Source organism: Lepidochelys kempii, chromosome 21, assembly GCF_965140285.1.
Source record: "Lepidochelys kempii isolate rLepKem1 chromosome 21, rLepKem1.hap1, whole genome shotgun sequence".
NCBI classification, from domain to species: domain Eukaryota; kingdom Metazoa; phylum Chordata; order Testudines; family Cheloniidae; genus Lepidochelys; species Lepidochelys kempii.
The window spans coordinates 8818229-8841873 of NC_136400.1; the positions used below are offsets into that span (position 1 = coordinate 8818229).

At 46.4% G+C, this 23645-nt stretch overlaps 2 protein-coding genes across 4 annotated transcripts in view; both read left to right on the forward strand.

Annotated features, from left to right (window-relative positions):
* Positions 1 to 638: 638 nt before the first annotated feature.
* Positions 639 to 12608, forward strand: MED20 (mediator complex subunit 20). Of its 2 annotated transcripts, XM_073319921.2 has the most exons (4): positions 639 to 832; positions 6126 to 6280; positions 9140 to 9393; positions 10731 to 12608. In XM_073319921.2, the coding sequence occupies exons 1-4, from the start codon at positions 675 to 677 to the stop codon at positions 10944 to 10946; spliced, it is 783 nt and encodes a 260-aa protein (XP_073176022.1). In that variant the 5' UTR covers positions 639 to 674; the 3' UTR covers positions 10947 to 12608. The 2 variants fall into 2 exon arrangements, with proteins under 2 accessions (XP_073176022.1, XP_073176023.1); XM_073319922.2 differs by lacking the exon at positions 639 to 832 and having other exon boundaries at positions 6206 to 6280; positions 9145 to 9393.
* Positions 12609 to 17441: 4833 nt separating this feature from the next.
* Positions 17442 to 23645, forward strand: part of USP49 (ubiquitin specific peptidase 49) — a 60227-nt gene continuing 54023 nt past the window's right edge. The window contains exon 1 of one of the 2 annotated variants that reach the window (XM_078849735.1): positions 17442 to 17514. The gene's annotated coding sequence lies outside the window, so the exon portion shown is untranslated. The remainder of the gene's footprint in view (positions 17515 to 23645) is intronic. The other variant, XM_073320480.1, reaches the window with a different exon arrangement.

Genomic DNA, 23645 nt, shown 5'->3' on the forward strand with positions numbered 1-23645 from the left:
TTATCACAACAGCTATATCTCATGCCATGTATTGTATTTCCTAATCAAACAAGTTTTTTTATATATATTTGACTGGTACAAAGGTAGGGTGGAAAAAATAATACTTTTTGTAAAACTCAGGCTTTATTTGGTAAAAATCCGTTTAAACTGAAAACGAAAGGGCTTAACAATTCTTTAGAAGAGCTGCCCCTCCTAAATGTTGCCCTCTTTCTGACGAAGGATTGTGCAACGTGTTTCCCTCAGGCCTTTGTCAATTTCCTGCTGGGACACTGGGGACCATTGACACAAGAATCGTGTCCCCTGGTTCTGCAGTCCCCTGCCAAGCAGTGTGTCTACTCGAGGGGGGAGAGACCAAGATCCGCAGCACACATACCAGATCTCCACTAGGGCTCGTTCAAATCTTTAGCATCAGTGGTCATGTGCCCCTAGGCTCTTAAAACCTGGTTTTAATCTACCCCCCCCCCCCCCCCCCCCCCCCGTTCGCGCTCTCTGCCATCTGCGGCTCACAGTCTTTAGCTACTGATCTGCAAGCAGGAGGAGGAAGGTAGCACCGTGACCTACAGAGAGGCAGGGGGCCTGGCCTGAGACTGGTATCCTCCCCTCTTGATTACATCATTTCCTGCTTATTGCTGCTCACTGGGATAGTGGACAGGGAGGGGCTGCTGGGTTAGCAAATGTGCTTCCTGCCCAGGAGAGAGAGAGAGGCATCCATATACAAGTCACTGCTGCAAATAGATTTGAAAGACTACATAGTATCAGCTGAGCCTCCTTCTCCTTCCCAGGGACTAGTCCAGCCCTACGTGCAGACTTCAGGAACCATGGGAGTCACCTGGTAGGACTTTCTATGTTGCGGGGTTAAAAAGCATGCCAGTGGCTGGGTCTTTATTGACTTGCCATGAATGTGACTGCATGAGGTTTGTAGACTGGTGTCTGCCAGGATAGGTCCCATCATTGCACGGGGGGTGGGGCGAGCTCCTGGCACCAAGCCCTGAAAGGTTACTTCCTGAGAAGGATGAGCTCAGGGATGCTGATCCAGACTGCCTTGGTCCTTGCTGGGATGCACCCTGGCAGCTTCTTCAGCCTGTGCTCCTTGTTGGTGTTTGAGCTGCTGCTGGCGCTGGCGAGCCAGCACCACCATGCTGCCCCCGCTTGGTCATCGTCACATGGGTCCCGGTGGGGATAGGGGGAGAAGGCACCCCACAGAGAAGAACACGGGTGAGGCAGGATTCTTGTTTAGGAGGGTGTGGAACATAAGAGTGGCCATTCTGGGTCAGACCAATCATCCATCCAGCTCAGTATCCTGTCTTCCAACGGTGGTCAGTGCCAGGTGCTTTGGAGGGAATGACAGAACAGGGAATCATCAAGTGATCCATCCCCTGTTGCCCATTCCCAGCTTCTGGCAAGCAGAGGCTAGGGACACTTCAGAGCATGGTTTTGCATCCTTGCCTATCCTGGCTAATAGCCATTGATGGACTTCTCCTGTATCAACTTATCTAGTTCTTTTTAGAACCTGTTATAGTCTTGGCCTTCACAACATCCTCTGGCAAAGAGTTCCACAGGTTGACTGTGTGTTGTGTGAAGAGACGCTGCTGTTCAGAGAATGCAAAGAGGGAGCTGGGTCATGTTCTGTCAGGGATCTAGCTGGGCTTGTAATTGTAGAATCACAGAAGCTTAGGGTTGGAAGAGACCTCAGGAGGTCATCTAGTCCCACCCCCTGCTCAAAGCATGACCAACATCAACTAAATTGTCCCAGCCAGGGTTTTGTCAAACCAGGCCTTAAAAACCTCTAAGGATGGAAATTCCACCACCTCCCTAGGGAACTCCTTCCAGTGCTTCACCATCCTCCTGGTGAAATAGTGTTTCCTAATATCCAACCTAGACCTCCCCCACTGCAACTTGAGGCCATTGCTTCTTGTTCTGTCATCTGCCACCACTGAGAACAGCCGAGCTCCATCCTCTTTGGAACCCCCCTTCAGGTAGTTGAAGGCTGCTATCAAATCTCCCCCTTACTCTTCTCTTCTGCAGACTAAACAAGCCCAGTTCCCTCAGCCTCTCCCCATAAGTCATGTTCCCCAACCTCCTAATCATTTTCGTTGCCCTCTGCTGGAATCTCTCCAATTTGCCCACATTCTTTCTGTAGTGCGGGGCCCAAAACTGGATGCAATACTCCAGATTGGCCTCGCCAGTGCATAACAGAGGGGAATAATCACTTCCCTCAATCTGCTGGCAATGCTCCTACTAATGCAGCCCAATATGCCATTAGCCTTCTTCGCAACAAGGGCAGGCTGCTGACTCATATCCAGCTTCTTGTCCACTGTAATCCCCAGGTCCTTTCTGCAGACCTGCTGCTTAGCCAGTCGGTCCTCAGCCTGTAGCAGTGCATGGGATTCTTCTGTCCTAAATGCAAGACTCTGCACTTGTCTTTGTTGAACCTCATTAGATTTCTTTTGGCCCAATCCTCCAGTTTGTCTAGGTCACTCTGGACCCTGTCCCCACCCTCCAGCGTGTCTACCTCTCCCTGCAGTTTAGTGTCCTCTGCGAACTTGCTGAGGGTGCAATCCATCCCATCATCCAGGTCATTAATAAAGATGTTGAACAAAACCAGCCCCAGGACTGACCCCTGGGGCACTCCGCTTGAAACTAGCTGCCAACTAGACATTGAGCTGTTGATCACTACCCGTTGAGCCCGACAATCTAGCCAACTTCCTATCCACCTTATAGTTCATTCATCCAATCCATACTTTTTTAACTTGCTGGCAAGAATACTGTGGGAGACAGTATCAGAAGCTTTGCTAAAGTCAAGATATATCACGTCCACTGCTTTCCCCATATCCACAGAGCCAGTTATCTCATCATAGAAGGCAATCAGGTTGGTCAGACATGACTTGCCCTCGGTGAATCCATGACGACTTTTCCTGATCACCTTCTTCTCCTCCAAGTGCTTCAGAATGGATTCCTTGAGGACCTGCTCCATGATATTTTCAGGGACTGCGGTGAAGCCGACCAGTCTGTAGTTCCCCAGGGTCTCCTTCCCATTTTTAAAGATGGGCACTATATTTGCCTTTTTCCAATCGTCTGGGACCTGCCCCGATCGCCATGAGTTCAAAGATAATAGCCAATGGCTCTGCAATCACATCAGCCAACTCCCTCAGCACCCTTGGACGCATTAGATCCAGACCCATGAACTTGTGCATGTCCAGCTTTTCTAAATAGTCCTTAACCTGTTCTTTCACCACTGAGGACAGCTCACCTCCTCCCCATACTGTGTTGCCCAGGACAGCAGTGTGGGAGCTGACTTTGCCTGTGAAGACCGAGGCAAAAAAAGCATTGAGTACTTCAGCTTTTTCCACATCGTCTGTCACTAGGTTGCCTCCCCCATTCATTAAGGGTCCCACACTTTCCCTGACCACCTTCTTGTTGCTAACATACCTGTAGAAACCCTTCTGTTACCCTTCACATCCCTTGCTAGCTGCAACTCCAGTTGTGTTTTGGCCTCCCTGATTACATCCCTGCATGCTCGAGCAATATTTTTATACTCCTCCCTAGTCATCTATCCAAGTTTCCACTTCTTGTTAGCTTTCTTTTTGTGTTTAAGCTCACCAAATATTTCACTCTTCCGCCAAGCTGGTCGCCTGCCATATTTGCTATTCTTTCTGCACATCGGGATGGTTTGTTTCTGCACCCTCAATAAGGCTTCTTTAAAATACAGCTAGCTTTCCTGGACTCCTTTCCCTCTCATATTAGCCTTCCAAGGGATCCTGCCCATCAGTTCCCTAAGGCAGTCAAAGTCTGCTTTTCTGAAGTCCAGGGTCCGTAGTTTGCTACTCTCCTTTCTTCCTTTTGTGAGGATCCTGAACTCAACCATCTCATGGTCACTGCTGCCTAGGTTGCCACCCACTTCTACTTCCCCTGCCAATTCTTCCCTGTTTGTAAGCAGCAGGTCAAGAGGAGAACGGCCCCTGGTTGGTTCCTCTGGTAGTTGCACCAAGAAGTTGTCCCCAACACTCTCCAAAAACTTCCTGGATTGTCTGTGCACTGCTGTATTGCTCTCCCAGCAGATGTCAGGATGATTGAAGTCCCCCATTAGAACCAGGTCCTGTGTTCTGGAAACTTCAGTTAATTGTCCGAAGAAAGCCTCGTCTACCTCATCCTCCTGGTCCGGTGGTCCGTAGCCGACGCCCACCACGACATCACCCTGGTTGTTCTCGCTTCTAAACTTAACCCAAAGACTCTCAACAGGCTTTTCTCCAGTTTCATACTGGAGCTCTGAGCAATCCTACCGCTCTCTTACATACAGTGCAACTCCTCCACCTTTCCTCCACTCCCTGTCCTTCCTGGCTTATAGCTTATACCCATCCATGACAGTGCTTATACCCATCCATGACAGTGCTCCAGTCATGTGAGCTACCCCACCAAGTCTCTTATTCCAGTCACATCACAGTTCTTTGACTGTGCCAGGACTTCCAATTCTTCCTGCTTGTTTCCCAGGCTTCTTGCGTTTGTGCACATAATACCTAAGATAACTAGCTGATGGCCCTGCTTCCTCAGTATGAATCAGAAGCTCCCCTCCACTTCCCCCTTGCACCCTCCTCCTTGTGTTTTCTTCAGGTATCCCCCTTACCTCAGGGCTTAGGTCACCATCCCCCGGCGAACCTAGTTTAAAGCCCTCCTCACTAGGTTAGCCAGCCTGCCTGCGAAGATGCTCTTCCCTCCCTTCGTTAGGTTTCAGCAAGCTATGTCCATATTGCAATGGACATTAAGGGCATGGAGGACATGTATTTAAAAACAGGAGATCAAGGCTTTATACTGCTCAGGAGGGAAACAGAAGAGCTCTAAGAACATCTGTGGTCAAATGTGCTCTTGGTTATCTGGAGCTACCAGCGTAATAGAGCAAAAACCTTGTGTAAAACCTTCTGTGTGACGCTTGTTTTATATGTTTATAGGGTGACGAGGAAAATATATCTTGACAGTGTCCCATCTGTCCCGGCACTTGGCCAGCACCCATTGCAGTGGTTCTTTGTTACTGCCTGTTACACTTGCTCTGCGTGCCTTGGGGTTTTCTTAAATGCCCGTCACAGCTGAGTTGGGATGGCTGAATGGTCTAACAGGCCAGATTCAAAGCTCTTCTTATCCTCTCCTGGGTGTTCTAGCTTCCTTGCAGAGCCATGGGTTCAAATCCTGTTCCTGACCTATCTCTTTAATGCAGCAGTGGGCAAACTATGGCCTGCAGGCCAGATCCGGCCCACCAGCTGTTTTAATCCAGCCCTCGAGCGCCTGCTGGGGAGTCGGGTCTGGGGCTTGTCCTGCTCCAGCCGGGGAGAAGGGTCGGGGGCCGCTCCACACAGCTCCTGGAAGCAGTAGCATGGCCCCTCTCCGGCTCCTACGCATAGGGACAGCCAGGGGGGCTCAGCTCTGCACGCTGCCCCCGCCCCCAGCACTGCCCCCGCAGCTCCCATTGGCCGGGAACTGCAGCCAATTGGAGCTTCTGGGGCGGTGCCTTGAGATGGGGCAGCGTGTAGAGCCGCCTGGCCACAGCTCCGTGTAGGAGCTGGAGAAGGGACATGCCGCTGCGTCTGGGAACTGCTTGAGGTAAGTGCCGCCCGGAGCCTGCACCCCTGAGCCTGCCCCAGCCCTGATCCCCCTCCCACCCTCTAAACCCCTCAGTCCTAGCCCCATGCTAGAGCCCTTACCACCTCCCACACCGCAACCCCCATTTTGTGAGCATTCATGGCCCGCCATACAGTTTCTATTCCCAGTTGTGGCCCTTGGGCCAAAGAGTTTGCTCTTCCCTGCTTTAATGGCTGGATGTCTTTCTAAAAGCAGTGCTGTAGCTCAAAAAGAAGTGTATGGCTTTGATAGGGCAGGGAAACTCAGCCAGTAATTTTTCTGTGTTTTTCAAGAGGTCAGACAGGACTATCACAGTGCTCTCTTCTGGCCTTAAAGTGAATGAGTCAAGTATGGAAGTACTCTACAGATCAGATAACTATCATGCATGTTGGCTTCTAATCTCTATTCTAGACTTTATAAGTACATTGACTGGCTGAATTTGATTCTGACTTGGTTATCATATCTCTATGTATGCGATTACTGAATCTTTTCTGTTGCTTCCTTGTCTTCTATGACAGTGTGTCTCAGATGCCCGTGGCAGAGGGGAAGAGCGTCCAGCAAACAGTTGAAATCCTAACGAGGAAACTGGAGCTGCTGGGAGCAGAGAAACAAGGAACATTTTGTGTGGACTGTGAGACCTACCACACCGCTGCCTCCACCATGGGCAACCAAGGTCTGCATTTCACTTCCTTTCATGGAGCGATCAAAGCGCCCTGTGGCGATGGTTAAGGCTGATGGCTGGAGCTGGTATAACTCCACTCGAGCAATGTTCGGGGAAGTAGTTGTGCTCTCATTTTCTGACAAGGACGTCTAATGCCAGCTCTGAGTCTGAATCTCAATCCCACTAATGCTTTTTCCCCCCCTTCTTTTCTCCAATTATTCAGGGTGTCACTACTGCAATAACTTGGTGGTAGCTGTAGGGAAGAAAAGTAAAATAGGGACCAGATGCATGGATTCTGTTCTCAGAATCCATGCATTCTATTCTCCCTATGTTTAAAATGTACATAACAATACTGACCTACCTCACATGGGGTTGGGTGGCTTGACTGCTGATAATACAACACTTGATGGTCTTTGGATGAAAGATGTTACATCAATGAAGATTATGATTCACTCCCCAAAAACTTCATTAACACAGAGTTAAGACTGACCTGCGATGCCTCGTACCTTCTGAGTGCATCTGTACTTAGACTGCTGAAAACCAGGAAGTACAGAGTTATGGTACTCACCAGTCCTGCACCCTTCATACTACCCTCTTTGAGTGACACCCCAAACCTGCTGTTACAGACAGTAATAATCGGTCCTTCTGCTTGTCATTCTGCAAGGGTACAAGGAAATGCTGGTCAAGGTTAACTGTTAACAAGTATTTTAGGTAGTGAATTTCCCTTGTTCTTTGAGGAAGTGGTGGTACTGAGGGCAGGGGACAGTTTTCCTAGGGAGACCAAGAATGGTGGTGTCACTCTTTTTAAGTGGAGGGGCTCTATCTCAGGGCACCCTTTCTTAAGCAACTTCAGATGTAACCCCCTAGCCCTACCCTGGTTCCTCAGGATGCACGGGAATTTTTCAAGATCATCTGAGCGAGCATGTAGACTACAGAGCGCTTTAAAAAAACGACTCAACTAGTCTCACCTTCAACTGTCATGGTGTTAAGCTTCGCTATAAGTGTCTCTAGAGGTCAGCAGTGAGCCTGTGCATCGCGTATCTGTCTGGTCTGTGAATGTGGTCTGTGCAGAGTTCTCTGTGAACACTAGGCTCTCTGGCTCAAGGTATTTCTTGTAACCTTGCCCTGCTGTTGGATTTTGCTGATCACTTACATGCAAACAGCGTGGAAGAAAAGTAACAGAAGTTTGATTTTTATATTTTCTTTTTTTTTGTGATTTCCATGGAGGGAAGTCTTGTCTGCACAAATCTGCTCAGGGGCTAGTTCTTTAAATAGGCAGCTGCACAGTGTCCTAGCTCTTAGTTGTGAAGCCCGATGTAAAGCAATTATAAAGCGTACACTTTTCCTTGAATACCCAAAACAGCTTTCTGCTGAGGGCGTGCCCTAGTGGTTAATGAATCAACAGTGATCAGAAATTTAGTTTTGGGTCTTTTCCTATGTAACATCTTTAAAAAAGAACTTCCCTTCACAGCTAAGTAAAGGCTACGTGGTATGGCATTTCTTGTGTTAAGCTCTCATTAAGAGTCTAATTCTGGTTGTTGGGCTTGGTGTGTGGGTGACTGGGTGGTGTGGTGGCCTGTGATATACAGGCGGCCAGACAGGATGATTCGGTGAATGAGAGTTAAGACTAGACTCCACCTATCCCCCTGGACACCTACTCCAGGGATGGACAAGGACAGTAAGCAGGTGCCCAGACTCCGGAACTACATGGGCAAGGGGGATTCTTTATTTCCCCGAACTCCCGTGCAGGGATGTACAATGCAAGTCACAACCTATGTTATTTATAATGCCTTCGAGCCACATTGGAACCCCCTTTTGTGCATGAGGAATTACTCATGCTGCTAATCTCGTTGACTTCACTGGGGCTGTTTGTATAATTGCTCTTTCGCAGTTTGGCCCTTAGATCGTTAAAGCAGAAAGAATATTAGAAATCCAATGTACTCCTCAGTGTTCATGCTCTTTATTTACATGTTACCCTTCTCTCATCTTGGGCAGCGTAAATCAAGGTCATTTTTGTCTCTCATCACTTTGTCTCAGCACTGCAGGTTTTGGGTTGTGCGTACTGTGGGAGTGGAGCAGGGGTTATTTATCTAAAAAACTGTTTCCATTGGGATTTGAAAAAAAAACAATTCCTATTTGTGTTCAGTTTTGCAGAAGTGTTGGAAGGGTTCTTAGTTTCACTCCAGTGCCTAAATTTTGGCCCAAACATGAGTTGACGGTGCCCCTAAGGAGTAAAGTTGCTGAGACTTCATCGTGGTGGGTCAACGGTTCGATCCGTTCATATGGAATATTAAAGGAAACCTGGCTGCAAATATTGAATTTGTTCAAGTTGGGCTCTCTTTTTACAAAGGCTGGAGGGCATCCAGTATGCGCGCTCTTTGTTAGACATTAAGTATCTTCAGTTCAGTAGACCGTTCCCACCTCCCTTCCCCAGTAAAATGTCCCATTTCCCAAGCTGACATACGTGTGTATGAGTGAGTGAATTGGTAAATGGAGACACGGCAGTAAAGTTAGCAGTCAGATGGCTCTCTAGAGTAAATATAAAACATGTTTATAAATTTGAGTTTTGGGCTCCTACATCTCAGTGGGTGCAGGAAATACAGAGATCAGGGCATGCTTTGGAATGGCAGAAACCTTAATGTACCAGCTTGAGGGTTTTTTTTTTTTTATGTTTTGTTTTTAGATCATAAACCAAACCCATACGCCCAGTGTCCAGAATCTCATTAAACATTCATTAGGAATACAGAAATCCTGAAATAGCGTTTCTTTTGTCCCTGTCTTTGTTGATTGTAACAGCTGTTTCTTCTTGAAAGCATGCAAGAGGGAAGAGGCATCCTTTCTACAGTTAAAATACCATTGCTCTTGTTCCAGGGCAGGCTGGCAAGCTGATGTACGTGATGCATAACTCTGAATATCCCCTCAGCTGTTTCGCTCTCTTTGAAAACGGCCCCTGCCTCATAGCAGATGCCAACTTCGACGTCCTGATGGTGAAACTGAAAGGCTTCTTCCAAAACGCCAAGGCAAACAAGATAGAGAGCCGGGGTACGCGGTACCAGTACTGTGACTTCTTGGTGAAGGTTGGCACTGTTACCATGGGGCCCAGTGCCCGAGGAATATCTGTGGAGGTAAGGCTGTTCGTTCCTTGAGGTGGCTAGTCTCATTGACTTCAGTGAAACATAGAATCACAGAATCGTAGGACCGGAAGGGACCTTGTGCTCCCTCTGGCTAACAATGAGAGGATTGCGATTAGAGTCAGGAGCATCAGTCCCAGCACACCAGCTGCCTAAATATGGGCAAGTACTTTGTAGGCATCACGACAGAGGTGCGTTTGAAGGACGATGCCATGGCTTTGCCGACGTTCAAGGGGAGATCTTCCAGTGTGTATGAGATGACCCGGGAAAAAGTGCAAAGGTGTTTGAGGGGAAAATAAGACTAATGGGTAATAACAATTGGCATCGTTAGCAGAGTAGAGGCATGTGTTGAAGGCTCAGTCGTGTGTATGAGAGGATAGGTGGGGCTGTGCTAAGCTAGGAAGCGCCCCTGAAAGTGAAAATGAGTGGTTTGTTTTAGAAGCAGTGGAAAAGGGGAGCCAGATTTTTGTCTTTTTTTTTCTAAACACTTTTAAATCCTGTTTTACAAATATTTGATTGATCACCTCATTGGACATCTCTAAACATGCATTTCAGCGTGCCTAGTCAATAGCATTATTCTATATTTCTGTAGAATAAAGACAGTTGCCATAATGATAGCAGCATTTCTATTGATCTTAGGGTTAGCAGAAGCTTGCCTTATACCAAACTTGAGTTTGGGACCCAATTTGAGCTGCCTGTCTTGTTTTTAGTTAAACAGGGTTTCCAAAGTACGTGTCTGGTCTTAATTCTGCTTATAAACAATGCCCCCACCCTCACCCCTTCTTCCAAAACACCAAGGCAAACAAGATGGAGAGCCAGGGTACATCAAAAATGTTTGAGGTTTTTTTTTTTTTTTTTCCACACACACACACAATCTAACAATCCACCTCACTTCTGACACGCAACATCCTTGTTATTCCAGACCCAAGTCCCTCCTGGGCAAAGTGGCATTTGAACTAAGGTCTGCAGAAATGAAAGGCTAGTGCATTAACCTCCGCTGTGCCATCTAGCCCCTGGAGTACCTAGGTCATTTAATAATGATGCATCTGCAGCTTTCTGATAACCTTTAACTTCCCTCATCCCCATTGCTTTTGTAAGTAAAATTCAGGTGAGTTCCTTGAATGTTTTCCAGGGTGCTGGCTCGTTTAATTTTTTTCCCTCCTTCGCTTATTTGATAAACATCTCCTTTTAGTTTGCATATATGAGGAGGATTGTATATCCCTTTGTCCCCAAGGGATTGACGCGTTCTGTATCAGGGTTCAAAGTTAATTGTCTCCTGTGTGGTTCCCATCCACTGCTCCGTGCTTCCGTGCTCCTGTTTCTGTTGCCAGGTGGAATACTGCCCATGTGTGGTAGCCAACGACTGCTGGAACCTGCTCATGGAGTTCATGCAGAGCTTCATGGGGAATCACACGCCTGGAATCCCATCTGTGTTTGGCAACAAGCACGACAGCATCTACAGCCCAGGTGACACAATGGCTCAGTACATGGAACTGTTCAACAAGATCCGCAAACAGCAGCAGGTGCCTGTAGCTGGGATCAGATGAAGAAGACTCCAGGAGACCGTTCTTTTTTCTTAAAGTGACTATCCTCTTTTTTCCCAATTGTCCTCGTGGATCCCCTTGCTCAGTAATGTCCTAAAGATGTCTCCCCCTGTAGAAAAGCACCATTCATCTCCATATAGCAGGGGTAGAATCAGTTTTTTCTACCTCCACGCTTGGTCTCAAATATAGTGTGTGTTTCATCGCTCCATTCAGTGGTTAGCCCATTGGCGCTGGTGTGTCTCAATCCACCGGTAATGCTTGATTCTGGGGATAAATGTTCTTCTGCAGAAGGATAAAGTAGAAGATCCAGCTGTGTGTGCACACAGGCAGGGTTTTATTGTCCCTCATTTTCCCTAGCGGCTGACTGGTGAATGTGGGTTTGGGGGATATTCATATGGAAGCATTTTGGTACCACTTTAATAATAATAATTTTTAAAAGGCTTATTTTCATATAAGGATGTGGAGTCTCTTTATCCAGCAAGGGTAGTCTGTCAGTCTGTGTGTGTGTCTGTAACAAATTTTAATAATTTGTCTCTGGTGCAGAAGTTGTGTCTTAGCCGCGTTTATCTTCACACCCTCAATGGCAAATAATTTCCTTTTGTGACAAAAATCTCTATCAATTCTTTGCTGTCCCCTTGTGGTTATGTTCCTAACTTGCTATCATCTTTGATAGCTGATGAGTGGATTAAAACCTTCTGGCTCTCCGATGATACAAATGGAGTCTGGCCTTCCTGAAGGATTCTTCTCATCTGTTGAAACAAAGTATCTGCCACCCTATCTCATAGTTAGAAAGGGATCTGATAATATGGATAGAGGTCCCTTTGCTTTAAATCTCTACTCACCTGCGAAGTCCCATTGATTTCAGTGGGACTATTGAGGTGAGTAAAGGTTTGCAAGAGGCAGACTGTAGATTTACTGCAGGGCTTGAATATCATACAGCAATGATTTATGTATCTGGATGGAAAGCTAGGGCAATTCCCTCCCTTTAAACCATCTGTGCCCTTGGCTCTAAACACTGAGTAGCTGCCTGGCTGGGGAATGTAAATTCCTCTCTCCTCTTTATATTTTTCTGTGTTTTGTGGTGTTTGCTAAATAGATAGCAGCATGGCCTGTTTACCTCGGTTCTGCAGCTGCAAGACCTTTGTGTAGCTTCCCTGAAACGCCTTCCCAAGGAACTTCACAAGTAAATAGCTGCTAGGCAAGGATCTTCTCTGCTTAATTTCAGAATTCTGCATCTTTGAAATGAGCAGGACTATCCTGGCCCTGCAGCCACTCCTCCTGCTGAACTCCCACTGAGGTCAGTGGGAGTTCCATGTCCAGAGGCTTTGCAGGGTTGTCCGTCCTTAATTCATGCCTTATGTCACACCAGTTTGAGCAAGTAACCTGAGGGACCAGAGTGTGCCTTCTTTAAAAAGCAGATTCTGCATCTCCAGCCCATACACGGAACTTGCCCTACAGCCCTGTGTCTAAAAAGTAAACTGGGCAAAACAGAAGTCTTGGACCTAAAGAAACCCAATGATCTTCCAGGCAAGCTGCAGTTGGACAGGGTCTGGGGAGGAAGGTTGAAGATATGTTTCTGGAGGATTGGAGAGAGAACAACTGTTTTGTTGCTTTGATTTACTGGTTGGCTGAGTTAGTTAATTCATTGTTTATATATGATTGATTGGTTGTGTTTTTTGCTGAAGGGGGGGTCATTTATGTCTGTAAGTGTAATTCATTATTGTTATGGCACCTAGAGCTTGTTATATGGACATTTTTTATTATTATTTAACTCTGAATAAATTAAATAACTTGGCAGTGAGTGTTGTAAGCCCTGGTTAAATGATTTGCAACAAACAGTATTTAAATAAATTAGCAATTTGAACATATTGGAAGCAGGGGGAGCTAGTTTGGGGTCCAGTCTTGCAACTCAAATGCAAGTTACTCACTGAATTCTAATTCTCTCACTAACTTCAGGGGAGAGTCTTGTGAGTAAAGCTTGCAGAGTGTGGCCCTTAGCTCATTATTACTCTGTGTAATTAAGTGTGGCTAGGATCTTTTTTTTTTTAAAGAAAATACTGTGGAATTGTGACTGGAAGATTAGGCACATCAAATGTTGCAAATGTCTCTTTCAATACAAAACACGTTTTGGTATCTCAGATGCATTTTGTAACCAAAGTCACATGTCTTTAAAGAGTATAATGTGTGTGCTGGATCTTATTGGTGTTCATTCTCTTCTTAAAGCCGGTTACTGTTCTGCAGTCACAGAGCTGGACCCCTTGGGCTAAATTCTGCTCTTAATCACATCTGTACCACTCCAGTGACGTCAGTGAGGTTGCATGGGTGTGAGGATAGGATCTAGGCCCATTATCTCTTAGTAAAGGCATCCATTGATGTGACTGCCTTCTCTAAAGTAGGGGATTGACATTTCTTTTGCTCTCTGGGGCCCCTGTTTTGATGGGGAAAATTATTAGCCCTTCTCCCCATCCCGTCAAGGCTATTCCAGGGCCAGCTGACTTGGCTTCAAACAGCAGTAGTCTGCCGCTGAGTGTTAAGAAGGTTTTTCAGTCATGTCATGTTAACTTTATTGAGCCAACGCAGTTGAAAACTCTACCATTTTTGCCTGTCATTACAGATTAGATTTCCCTGCTACTTTGCAGCATTTTCAGAGTGCACATACAATTTTGGAAGGGAGGCTCTCCTGTGCACCAACTTGGGGCTTGCCTCTGCTTCTCTGGAAGTCACTGGGAGTCTTTGCCACTGATTTCAATGGGAGTAGGATTGGGCTCTACATAACAGTGATCAGCTCTAGATCTCAGTGCTTTTTGAATGGAGGGATGTATTATTATCCTCATTTTACCACTGAAGAAACTGAAGCACAAAGAGATTAAATGACTTTACCTAGGGTCACACTGCAATTCAGTGGCAGAGACAGGAACAGAATCTGTCTCCTGACTCAATAGTGGCTTCAGGGAGGGAGCCAATAGCACAATGAGACTATTATTACTGATACAAAACTATTCAAGATAGTTAAATCCCAGGCAGACTGCGAAGAGGTACAAAAGGATCTCTCAAAGCTGGGTGACTGGGCAACAGAATGGCAGATGAAATTCAGTGTTGATAAATGCAAAGTCATGCACACGGGAAAACATCATCCCAACTATACATATACAATGATGGGGTCTAAACTAGCTGTTACCACTCAAGAAAGAGATCTTGAAGTCATTGTGGAGAGTTCTCTGAAAACATCCACTCAATGTGCAGAGGCCGTCAAAAAAGTGAACAGAATGTTGGGAATCATTAAGAAAGGGACATATAAGACAGCAGAAAATATCATATTGCCTCTATATAAATCCATAATATGCCCACATCTTGAATTCTGTGTGCAGATGTGGTCGCCCCATCTAAAAAAAAAATATATTGGAATTGGAAAAGGTTCAGAAAAGGGCAACAAAAATGATTAGGGGTATGGAATGGGTTCCATATGAGGAGAGATTAATAAGACTGGAACTTTTCAGCTCGGAAAGGAGATGACTAACGGGGGGATATGATAGAGGTCTATAAAATCATGACTGGTGTGGAGAAAGTAAATAAGGACGTGTTATTTACTCCTCATAGCACACAAACTAGGTGTCACCCAAATGCAATTAATAGGCAGCAGGCTTAAAACAAACAAAAGGAAATATTTCTTCACAGAACACACAGTCAACCTGTAGAACTCTGCCAGAGGATGTTGTGAAGGTCAAAACTATAACAGAGTTCAAAAAAGAACTAGATACATCCATGCAGGATAGGTCCATCAATGGCTATTCGCCAGGAGGGGCAAGGTTGGTATCCCTAGCCTCTCTTTGTCAGAATCTGGGAATGGGCAACAGGGAATGGATGGATCACTTGGTGATTACCTGTTCTGTTCATTTCCTCTGGGGCACCTGACATTGGCGACAGTCAGAAGACAGGATACTAAGATACTCTGAAACCTGAGCTAGATGGACCTTTGGTCTGACCCAGTATGGCAGTTCTTATGTTCTTTATTTATGTACCTTTATTCTCCTTACTTATACAGTGCCTGCATGTTGATGCAGCACTTTACCAAGTGAATAAGTATATAAAGGACCAAAATAACCCTTGGTTTAACTTCTTTTGACATTAAAGGAATAACACCAAGGCTGAATTTGGCTGCAGTTCACAGTCTAAGGCTGCACTCCATGGGTAAAATCCAACTGAAGTCCAGGGTGGATCTCTGTTTAGGACCAGGGCCTAAAATAGACCAGTGGTGGGCCAAAGATGATGGTATGAAGAAAGTTTGAAAGATTCCTGGAAGAAGTGAGTTTCAAGGAGAGATTTTAATGAGGAAAGGGAGGTTGTTAGTCGACAAAGAGGCTCAATCATTTCCAAAGGCAATTTAGATGACCTCTCCTTCAGTTTTTGTGTGTGTTTGTGAAGTGCTCTGAGATTGTCTGGGATCCACTGTGCCAGGACAGTCTGGATTTCTGTTGGAATGGTTCTGCCTTCTTCAAGACTGAGGCTGCCTACGTAGGTGCTAATGATAGAAAATGTCCCTGTCTCACTCACCACTGCACTGTACCACACACCTCCCATGCCCCACGGCAGTGACCTGGGCAGCGGTGGTGCCTCACGTGGCCTGTGCGGTGTGGCAGCAGATTATGTGGCCCCATGGCAAAGTTCCCGTGCAATGATGGGGCCAGATATGGTCCCATAGCAGTGTCCCTGCCTGACGTGGCCCTGTGGCAGTGTCACCATGCAATGGTGGCGACTGATGTGGCCCCGTGGCAGTGGCCCTGTGCAATGGTGGTGCCGGATGTGGCCCTATGCAATGGTGGTGCTGGATGTGGGCTGGTGCCAGTGGCCCTGAGGGATGTGGCCCCATGCAATGGTGGTGCCGGACGTGGCCCATGCATGGTGGCATGCCTGTGGTGGCCCAGTGCAATGGTGGTGCTGGACGTGGCCCCAAGGCAGTGTCCCCGTGCAATGGTGGTGCTGGACATGGCTCCATGGTAGTGTGCCCGTGCAACGGTGGTGCTGGACTTGGCCCATGCATGGTGACATGCCGGTGGTGGCCCAGTGCAATGGTGGTGCTGGACGTGGCCCCGTGGCAGTGTCCCCATGCAATGGTGGCATGCCTGATGTGGCCCCGTGCAATGATGGTGCTGGACTTGGCCCGTGCATGGTGGCATGCCTGTAGTGGCCCAGTGCAATAGTAGTGCTGGACATGGCCCCATGGCAGTGTCCCCGTGCAATGGTGGTGCTGGACATGGCTCCATGGTAGTGTGCCCGTGCAATGGTGGCATGCCGGACGTGGCTCCATGGAAGTGTCCCAGGGCAATGGTGGTGCTGGACAGGGCCCCATGCAATGGTGGTGCTGGACATGGCCCCATGGCAGTGTCCCCATGCAATGGTGGTGCTGGACGTGGCCCCATGGCAGTGGCCCTGTGCAATGGTGGTGCCGTACATGGCTCCATGGCAGTGGCCCCGTGCAATGGTGGTGCTGGACGTGGCCCCATGGCAGTGGCCCTGTGCAATGGTGGTGCCGTACATGGCTCCATGGCAGTGGCCCCGTGCAATGGTGGTGCTGGACGTGGCCCCCGGGCAGTGGCCCCGTGCAATGGTGGTGCCGGACGTGGCCCCATGGCAGTGGCCCTGTGCAATGGTGGTGCCGGACACGGCTCCATGGCAGTGGCCCCGTGCAATGGTGGTGCCGGACGCGGCCCCATGGCAGTGGCCCCGTGCAATGGTGGTGCTGGACGTGGCCCCTGGATGGTGACATGCCTAATGTGGCCGTGGCCCCGGCTGGGACCCTGTGCTGCTGCCCCCCTTTCCCCAGCCCCGTGCTGCTCTGCCCAGGTGCACTGAGTGGCCTGGAGGCAGGGGGAGGGGAGGCCAGCGCCCTGAGGCCTGGGCCCCTCTGAGCGCGGGGGGGGGGGGGGGCCGCACAAGGCGCTCCTGCCCCTTTAAGAGTCTCTTTGTCTCTGAAACATCCTTATTTACCCTCGTGTGACTCAACCAAACTTCAGCCTGCGATTCACAAAGCCCGCCTACGTCACCGGCCCGGGGGTGGGCTATGGAGTCCCCGCCCCTCCGCCCTTCTCCCCCTCCCACTCCGCAGCGCAATTGCCCTAAGCCACTGAAGCGCCTGCCCCCCGGCCGGCTACGCAAGCCCCGTAAGCTAGTCCCGTGTTCGAAGCTCGGGCAACGCAAGCAGCGTAAAGCCGCGAAGAATTCAGCGGCAAAGCCTACGCCATTCACGTACACTAGTAAAACGTTCGCCGCCGGGGCAGCGTAAATGGCGTAACATAAAGGAAAGTTTCCGCTCTGCTCGGCTACGGGCGTAAAGCGCCGAAGAACCCCGCAGGGCCGCTCACAAGAGCCTTGCGGAGATGGCGTAAGTGGTGTCGGTGAATGGGGCGTACAGCGCTAGCGAAGGGCGGGGACGATGGAGTGTGTGGCGTGCTTTCCGACCAATGGCGTCGGGGGGCGGGGCGGGGCGGGCGGCCAATGGGCGGGGAGGGGGCGGGGCTGGCCCCGGTTGGGGTGTCTCGCGCTCGGTGACAGCTCGCGCGTGCTGATGATGGCGGTAAATAAAGGGGTTAGTGGGGGAGGGGGGCTCTGACCCCCCCGGGGGAGGGGGCTTCACCCCCCCTGAGGGGGGCTGGGGAGAAGGGGTTCAACCCCCCCAACTGGGGGTGTGAGCCCCCCATATAGCAGGAGGTCCGGGGGGCTTCACCTCCCCGCAGGGGCTGGGTACGGGGCGTCTAACTCCCCGGGGTGGGGTGTGAGGGGGCTTCATCCCCCTGTGGGGAGGCTGGGGGGGGTCTAACCCCCTTGGGGGGCTGGGGACAGGAGGGGTTCACCCCCAGTTTGGGAGGCGAGGGGGCTTCACCCCCCCCGTGGGGGGGTTTGGGGGGGTCTAACCACCCAGGGCGGTTCGGGACAGAAGGGGTTCACCCCCAGTTTGGGAGGCGAGGGGACTTCACCCCTCGTGGGGAGGCTTGGGGGGGGGTCTAGCCCCCCAGGGGGGCTGGGGACAGGAGGGGTTACCCCCCAGTTTGGGCTGTGAGGTGTGCAGGGGCTTCACTCCCTTGTGCGGAGGCTGGGGGGGCATAACCCCCCATGGGGGCTGAGGGGTTTAATCCCCAGTTTGGAGGGTGAAGTGCCTCATTTCTCAATGCGGGGGATCAGGTGAGTTTATTCCCAGAGTGACGGGGGGCGGGAGGGAGCTGAAAGGATTCGTCTCTACGGGGGGTTCACACACCCCCAGGCAGGGGCTAAAGAGGCCTTCATGCCCACAGTAGCAAGTGGGGACAAGGAGGCTGGGGGGGTCACCCCCTATAATGTGAGGTTGGGGGGAAGCTGGTGATGGAGGCCAAGGGACAGTTTACTGCCCTTTTGGGGCTAGGGTGAGGTTCAGCCCTGGAGTGGTACATGTGACTGGAGGAGGAGCTCAGGGAGCTGGAGGGAGAGCTCAGGGGATGAGGACTGGTGTGTTTGAGGGAGCTGAGATGGGCTGAAAACTAGAGAGTGCAGGTGCTGGAGGTGAAGGGGACCTGGGCACAGAGGTTATAAGGGAGGCTGGGGCAAGTGTTGAAGGGGAAAGGTAGGTCTGGGAGAAAGAGATGATGAGTGGAGGCTGGATCAAGGAAGAGGTGAGGATGGTGGCTGAGCAGTGGTTGGGGCCCTCGGTGATTAGAACAGGCAATATAGAGAGAAACCATGGGTTGCTGGGTAGGGAGTTGGAACTAGAGCTAACTATGAAGAGGCCAGGTCCCTCAGGACCCTCCCAGAATTGGGCCCTAATTGTGTAACAACTTTTCCTTAAATCCTTCTTGCCTTATTCATACCAGTAGAACCATTGAAGTCTGTGTGACTCTGAGTTTAAGGTGAACAGGATTTAAGTTGTGTAAATACTGCTGTTGGAATATAATGGCTGTGAGGGTGATACTTTGTAAATAACTAATATAGTTTCATAACAATATTTAAAGTTCATTTTAAATGTATGGCACACAAGCTCCCCCTCTCTCTAACCAGAGCAATGGCAGAGAGTGTGTTGGGTGCTTCTTTATAAATAAAATGATTAACTCTCATTTTATCCAAAGCCCCAGTATATGTATACTAAGGGAAATAATTCGAAATTGTAAGGGGGATGGACTAGATGACCTACTAGAGACCTGCATCCCTATCTCCCATGAGTAGTCCTTACTCACGTGTCCCACTGAAGTTGCTGTGCTTTGAGTAAATGTTGTAGGATGGAACACAAAATATTTTCTTCTTCCAACTACCACGATTTTATCCTCTATCTTCTAGAAAAGAGGGAACAAAAAAATCTCTTTTGTTCACTTTGTTTGAAGTTTCCATCTGTTTTGTTTTATTTGGGAGGAGCGAGCATTAGTGATGGTAGTGGGGAAGAAGTTGAGGTTGGAGGAATGTGTTTACTGACAGGTTTTTAACAAAGAGAAATACATACTAGTTGATTTAGCCTCTTTGATACAAACAGTATTCTCCAAAAGCATTGCAGAGAGAGAGAAATAGAAAATAATAGCAGAGGGGCAGAAATATAGGCATCTCCTTTTAGTTCTTTTGATTGTTGCTGTCAGTCTTGAGAAGCCAGACCCACATTTAAATCATATTTAAAACATAATTGCAACCTGGAGAACTGGCAGCAGTTTGAGTGCTCCTCCCACAAACATGTATTCTTTCCCCCCTGTCAATAAAGAAAAGTAAACTCAGATTATGCTTAGTTTCTGGAGTACTTGTAAAAAGACTCTAAGAATACATAATTATTGGGAATGCAAGAAGCTTAGTGTTCTTATAAGTGAATTTGAAGTTACAAGCCCAATGTCTAAAAGTTTGTGATATGCAAAGGAAGGGTTTTTTTAGATTATTTCTGGTCCCCCTCCCTTTTATCTGATTTAGAAAATCCCAGATTTATTGTTTTGTTCACAAGGGATAGGTCTGAAAACATTTATATGTTGTCTGCTTTGTAAGAATAAACATATTGTCTGCTAATATCTCTGTGCTCTAAATACACTTATCAGTGTATTTATGTATATATTTGCATACACAAACATGAGTAGATCTTTGAAAAGCTGCTCATTTTCAGAAATAGATATTTGCTATATCGTGTTCTATAATGCACTGGAAATGCAAACATGCTAATTTTTGTTCCTGAAAGAAATAATTCCTAATCTTAAGAAATGTTTGTTTATGAAAGAATTCTGAGTTCTCATTAAGGAGTGTCAGCTCTCTTTGGATTATATAGATGAACATAAGAAAAAAAAGCTGTGTTTTGTTTTAATAATCCGTTAGAGCTGGATTCTACAAACCCCTGAAGTGGGTTTGCAAGATCTGTCCTTTTTGCATAGTGCTGCTTCACAGAATATAGATTAAGTTGCTTGCTGGGCCCTGAAGAGCTTGAAGTGAAGAGGTTTGATGTGCAGTACTTTCTCCTTACTTAGACAAAATTCTAACTGACTTCAAAGGAAGTTTTTCTTAAGGAAATACAGATCAAACCCATAGAAAGACTAGGCAAAAACTGGGGACCACACATTAGATTAAGGATGGTAAGGAGGGATGATTGGAATGGGCAATAAGCTTACAAGGATTCTTGGAAGAAACAAGTTTAAAGTGATATTTGGATGGGAAGGGAAGGCTCTTGGTGGATGAAATCTGAGACGCTGTTCCAAGAGAAGGGAACAGCATGAATAAGGCTAGAGGATAAGGGTAGGAAAAAGATGAAAGGGGCAGTGGATATTGGGAGGGGGAGTAGAAGGAATTAGAGCAGATAAGTTGGTGGATGGATGAGATCGAGAATATGAAAATCCCTCAGTTTGTGTAAATACGGTCGGACAAATTCACCTTTGGCATAAGTGGGTATTACTTAACTGAAGTCAATAGAATAGCAGACTGCTTAAGCTAGTGGATAATTTGGCCCTGGTGTATTGTACTTGATCTCTGTTGGTGTATGTCTAAGATAACTAGCTATACTTGGAGCTTGCTGTGATTTATTTGACAGTGGCATCTTCAACACATTGCTTTAATTGTTAAAAATATATATTTATTATATAGTGTTTACAATGCAGTAGATTTTTTGAGCTAAACTGAAGGAGGATTTGATATCTAGTAGGTATCCAGGCTCTATTTATCTGGGTCATTTTGCTTCATACTTTTAGTTTCAAAGTTTAGGTGCATAAATTGAAAGCTGAAGAACTGGAATCTGTCGGCTGGTATTCTGCGTGCTTTATTACCATTTGTTGTTAGACTTTCTGTTTCCGCTTTCTGAGACTGCAGATTTCACAAGTATGGTTCTGTACCATATCATGTGGTTGAGTCCAGTTGAACTCTTGACAGGTGGATCCTATGGCACAGTTAAATATGAAATATTCCATTTTTAGTTCTCTCAGTTGTGTAGTCATCTTCTGAGCGTCTTTGCTTGAAAGGACTCATATAACTGTAGCAACACAATAAAAGTTGAATGGCACATGCATATCAAACCCTTATTTTCATTCACTTACATTTCTCAAAATATTTGTTGTACTTAAATTTCTCATGCTTGGTTTCACCGTAAAAGGGAGTTCATAAATTTTTTTCATAAAAGCCTGTCAGCAGTTCTGAGTAAACTGTGTGTGTGAATCAGGAGCGAAATTTTTCATCAGTTGAAATTTTTTTCAGAATCTGTTTTCATGCTCAGGTAACAAAGAAATGACTTTGTTTTAAACCTTGTCCCCTCTGAATGAGAAATGCAAATTTGTTCTTGTTTTAAAAAAATTGTTTGGAAAATAAAAAGGTGTGAATATTTGAAATTCCTGTGCTGACCACTCACAATGTATAACTTTTCTCTTACTTAAGCATGCACCAAAGTGTGACATTCCAAATGTTCCCAAGGCAGATGCTTGTTTTTCTCACTAACAATTATTCTCACTAACAATTCTAGCTGATTTCACAAGTGGAAAAGGAGTGGTTTGGAACTGACAGTTTTTCACATCTGTAGATATTTCTTGGCCTCATACAAGTTTCATTCATTCATTGATAAAGAGCTTTGCCCTTTGGCTTAGAGTGAACTCTGCTCGACAATAGCTCTTTTAAATTGTCAACATCTCAAATAATAGTTTATAAAATGTTAAAACTGATAATTTAACAAACTAATTTTTTTAGCAGGTGTGCATCTGAGGATTAATTTTTGCATAATTAAGCCATCTTTCACTGTGATTTCTGGGATGACTCGAATTATAAGTGCTACAGGATGTTGTGGTTGACAAGACATTTGCTGGCTGTTTTTAAGAACTGATAAGGTTTGAATATGCCTCATCTGGCCTGCAAAGCTAAGCAAGGCTTGGCCTGGTTAATACTTGGACTGCGGACCTCAAAGAGAAGTCTTTGAAAGAAGTATCTTTTGTATACCATATTGTTAATCATAGCCATAGGACTACGACTGACAGAAAAAGAAGATTCTCATTTAGTTCAATATGTATCCCTTCTGCTTCTGGATGTGAAGGTCTCTGGTTCAATTTCTTGCTGCAATGGATTCCTCACAAGTAAGGATAATCCTTCATTTGATGTTTGCTCACTTGGAATCCTTTCAGTATTCTGTCCTGTCCACATCAGGCTTTGCAACTCTTTTTTTTTTTTTTTTCTTTGCCAGAATTCACTTAATCATTAGCTGTTTTTATTAGTCATGGTTGAGGCAAAACATTTAAGAATACTCTGTGAGAAATAATTCTGCCTTGGCATAAGATGGTATAAAGGATGGATCTCCCATTTCTAATTTATGTCATTCTTAATGGCTTACGACTTTCCTGAATTACTGCCTTTTGAGTTGAAATTCCTCCTGTTTATTCTTAGGGCCCCTAAGTGAAATAGTGTTTTAGGAAGTTTGGAGAAACGCTCTTTTTGAGGACCAGTCATTAAAATAAATGCAAATGCATCTTCTGACAAAATATTTATTGAAATGCATTATAAAAAGGACATTTATACAGATTTTTTTAAAGCCCCAAAGTATGTTAAAATGACAGTAAGGATGAGGCTTTAATTGCACAAAAGTCAGGAAATTCAGAGATCAAGTTTCCACAGCAACCTTAGCTCTGACCATTTCTATCATCTTGCCATGAAAGACCTTATTGTAAGGCATACAGGCAACAATGAGCAATGTGAATGTTCAGCAAGTACAATATAATGAAAAGGAACTACTGTTGCTCCAGTAAATCTCAGTGACTATGTTGAAATGTATTTACCTACGTTGCCAATTGCTGTAGGATTTCTGTGCCTCACATTATTTATAAATATAATAATAATAATTAATAATAAACCATCCTATCTGATACTGTTTTAGCCTAGTTGCCAATCTTTATTGGGTGGTAAATTTATCCAGTGCATCATTCAAGAATTCATGAAAATTTAAAATTTTCTTGCATTTGAATGCACTTTTCTATATAACCTTTGATATGCATGTATAGCATTTAGTATTGCATATATATTTTCAAAAAGAAAAGGAGTACTTGTGGCACCTTAGAGACTAACTAATTTATTTGAACATGAGCTTTCGTGAGCTACAGCTCACTTCATCGGATGCATACTGTGGAAACTGCAGAAGACATTATATATACACAGAGACCATGAAACAATACCTCCTTCCACCCCACTCTCCTACTGGTAATAGCTTATCTAAAGTGATCATCAAGTTGGGCCATTTCCAGCACAAATCCAGGTTTTCTC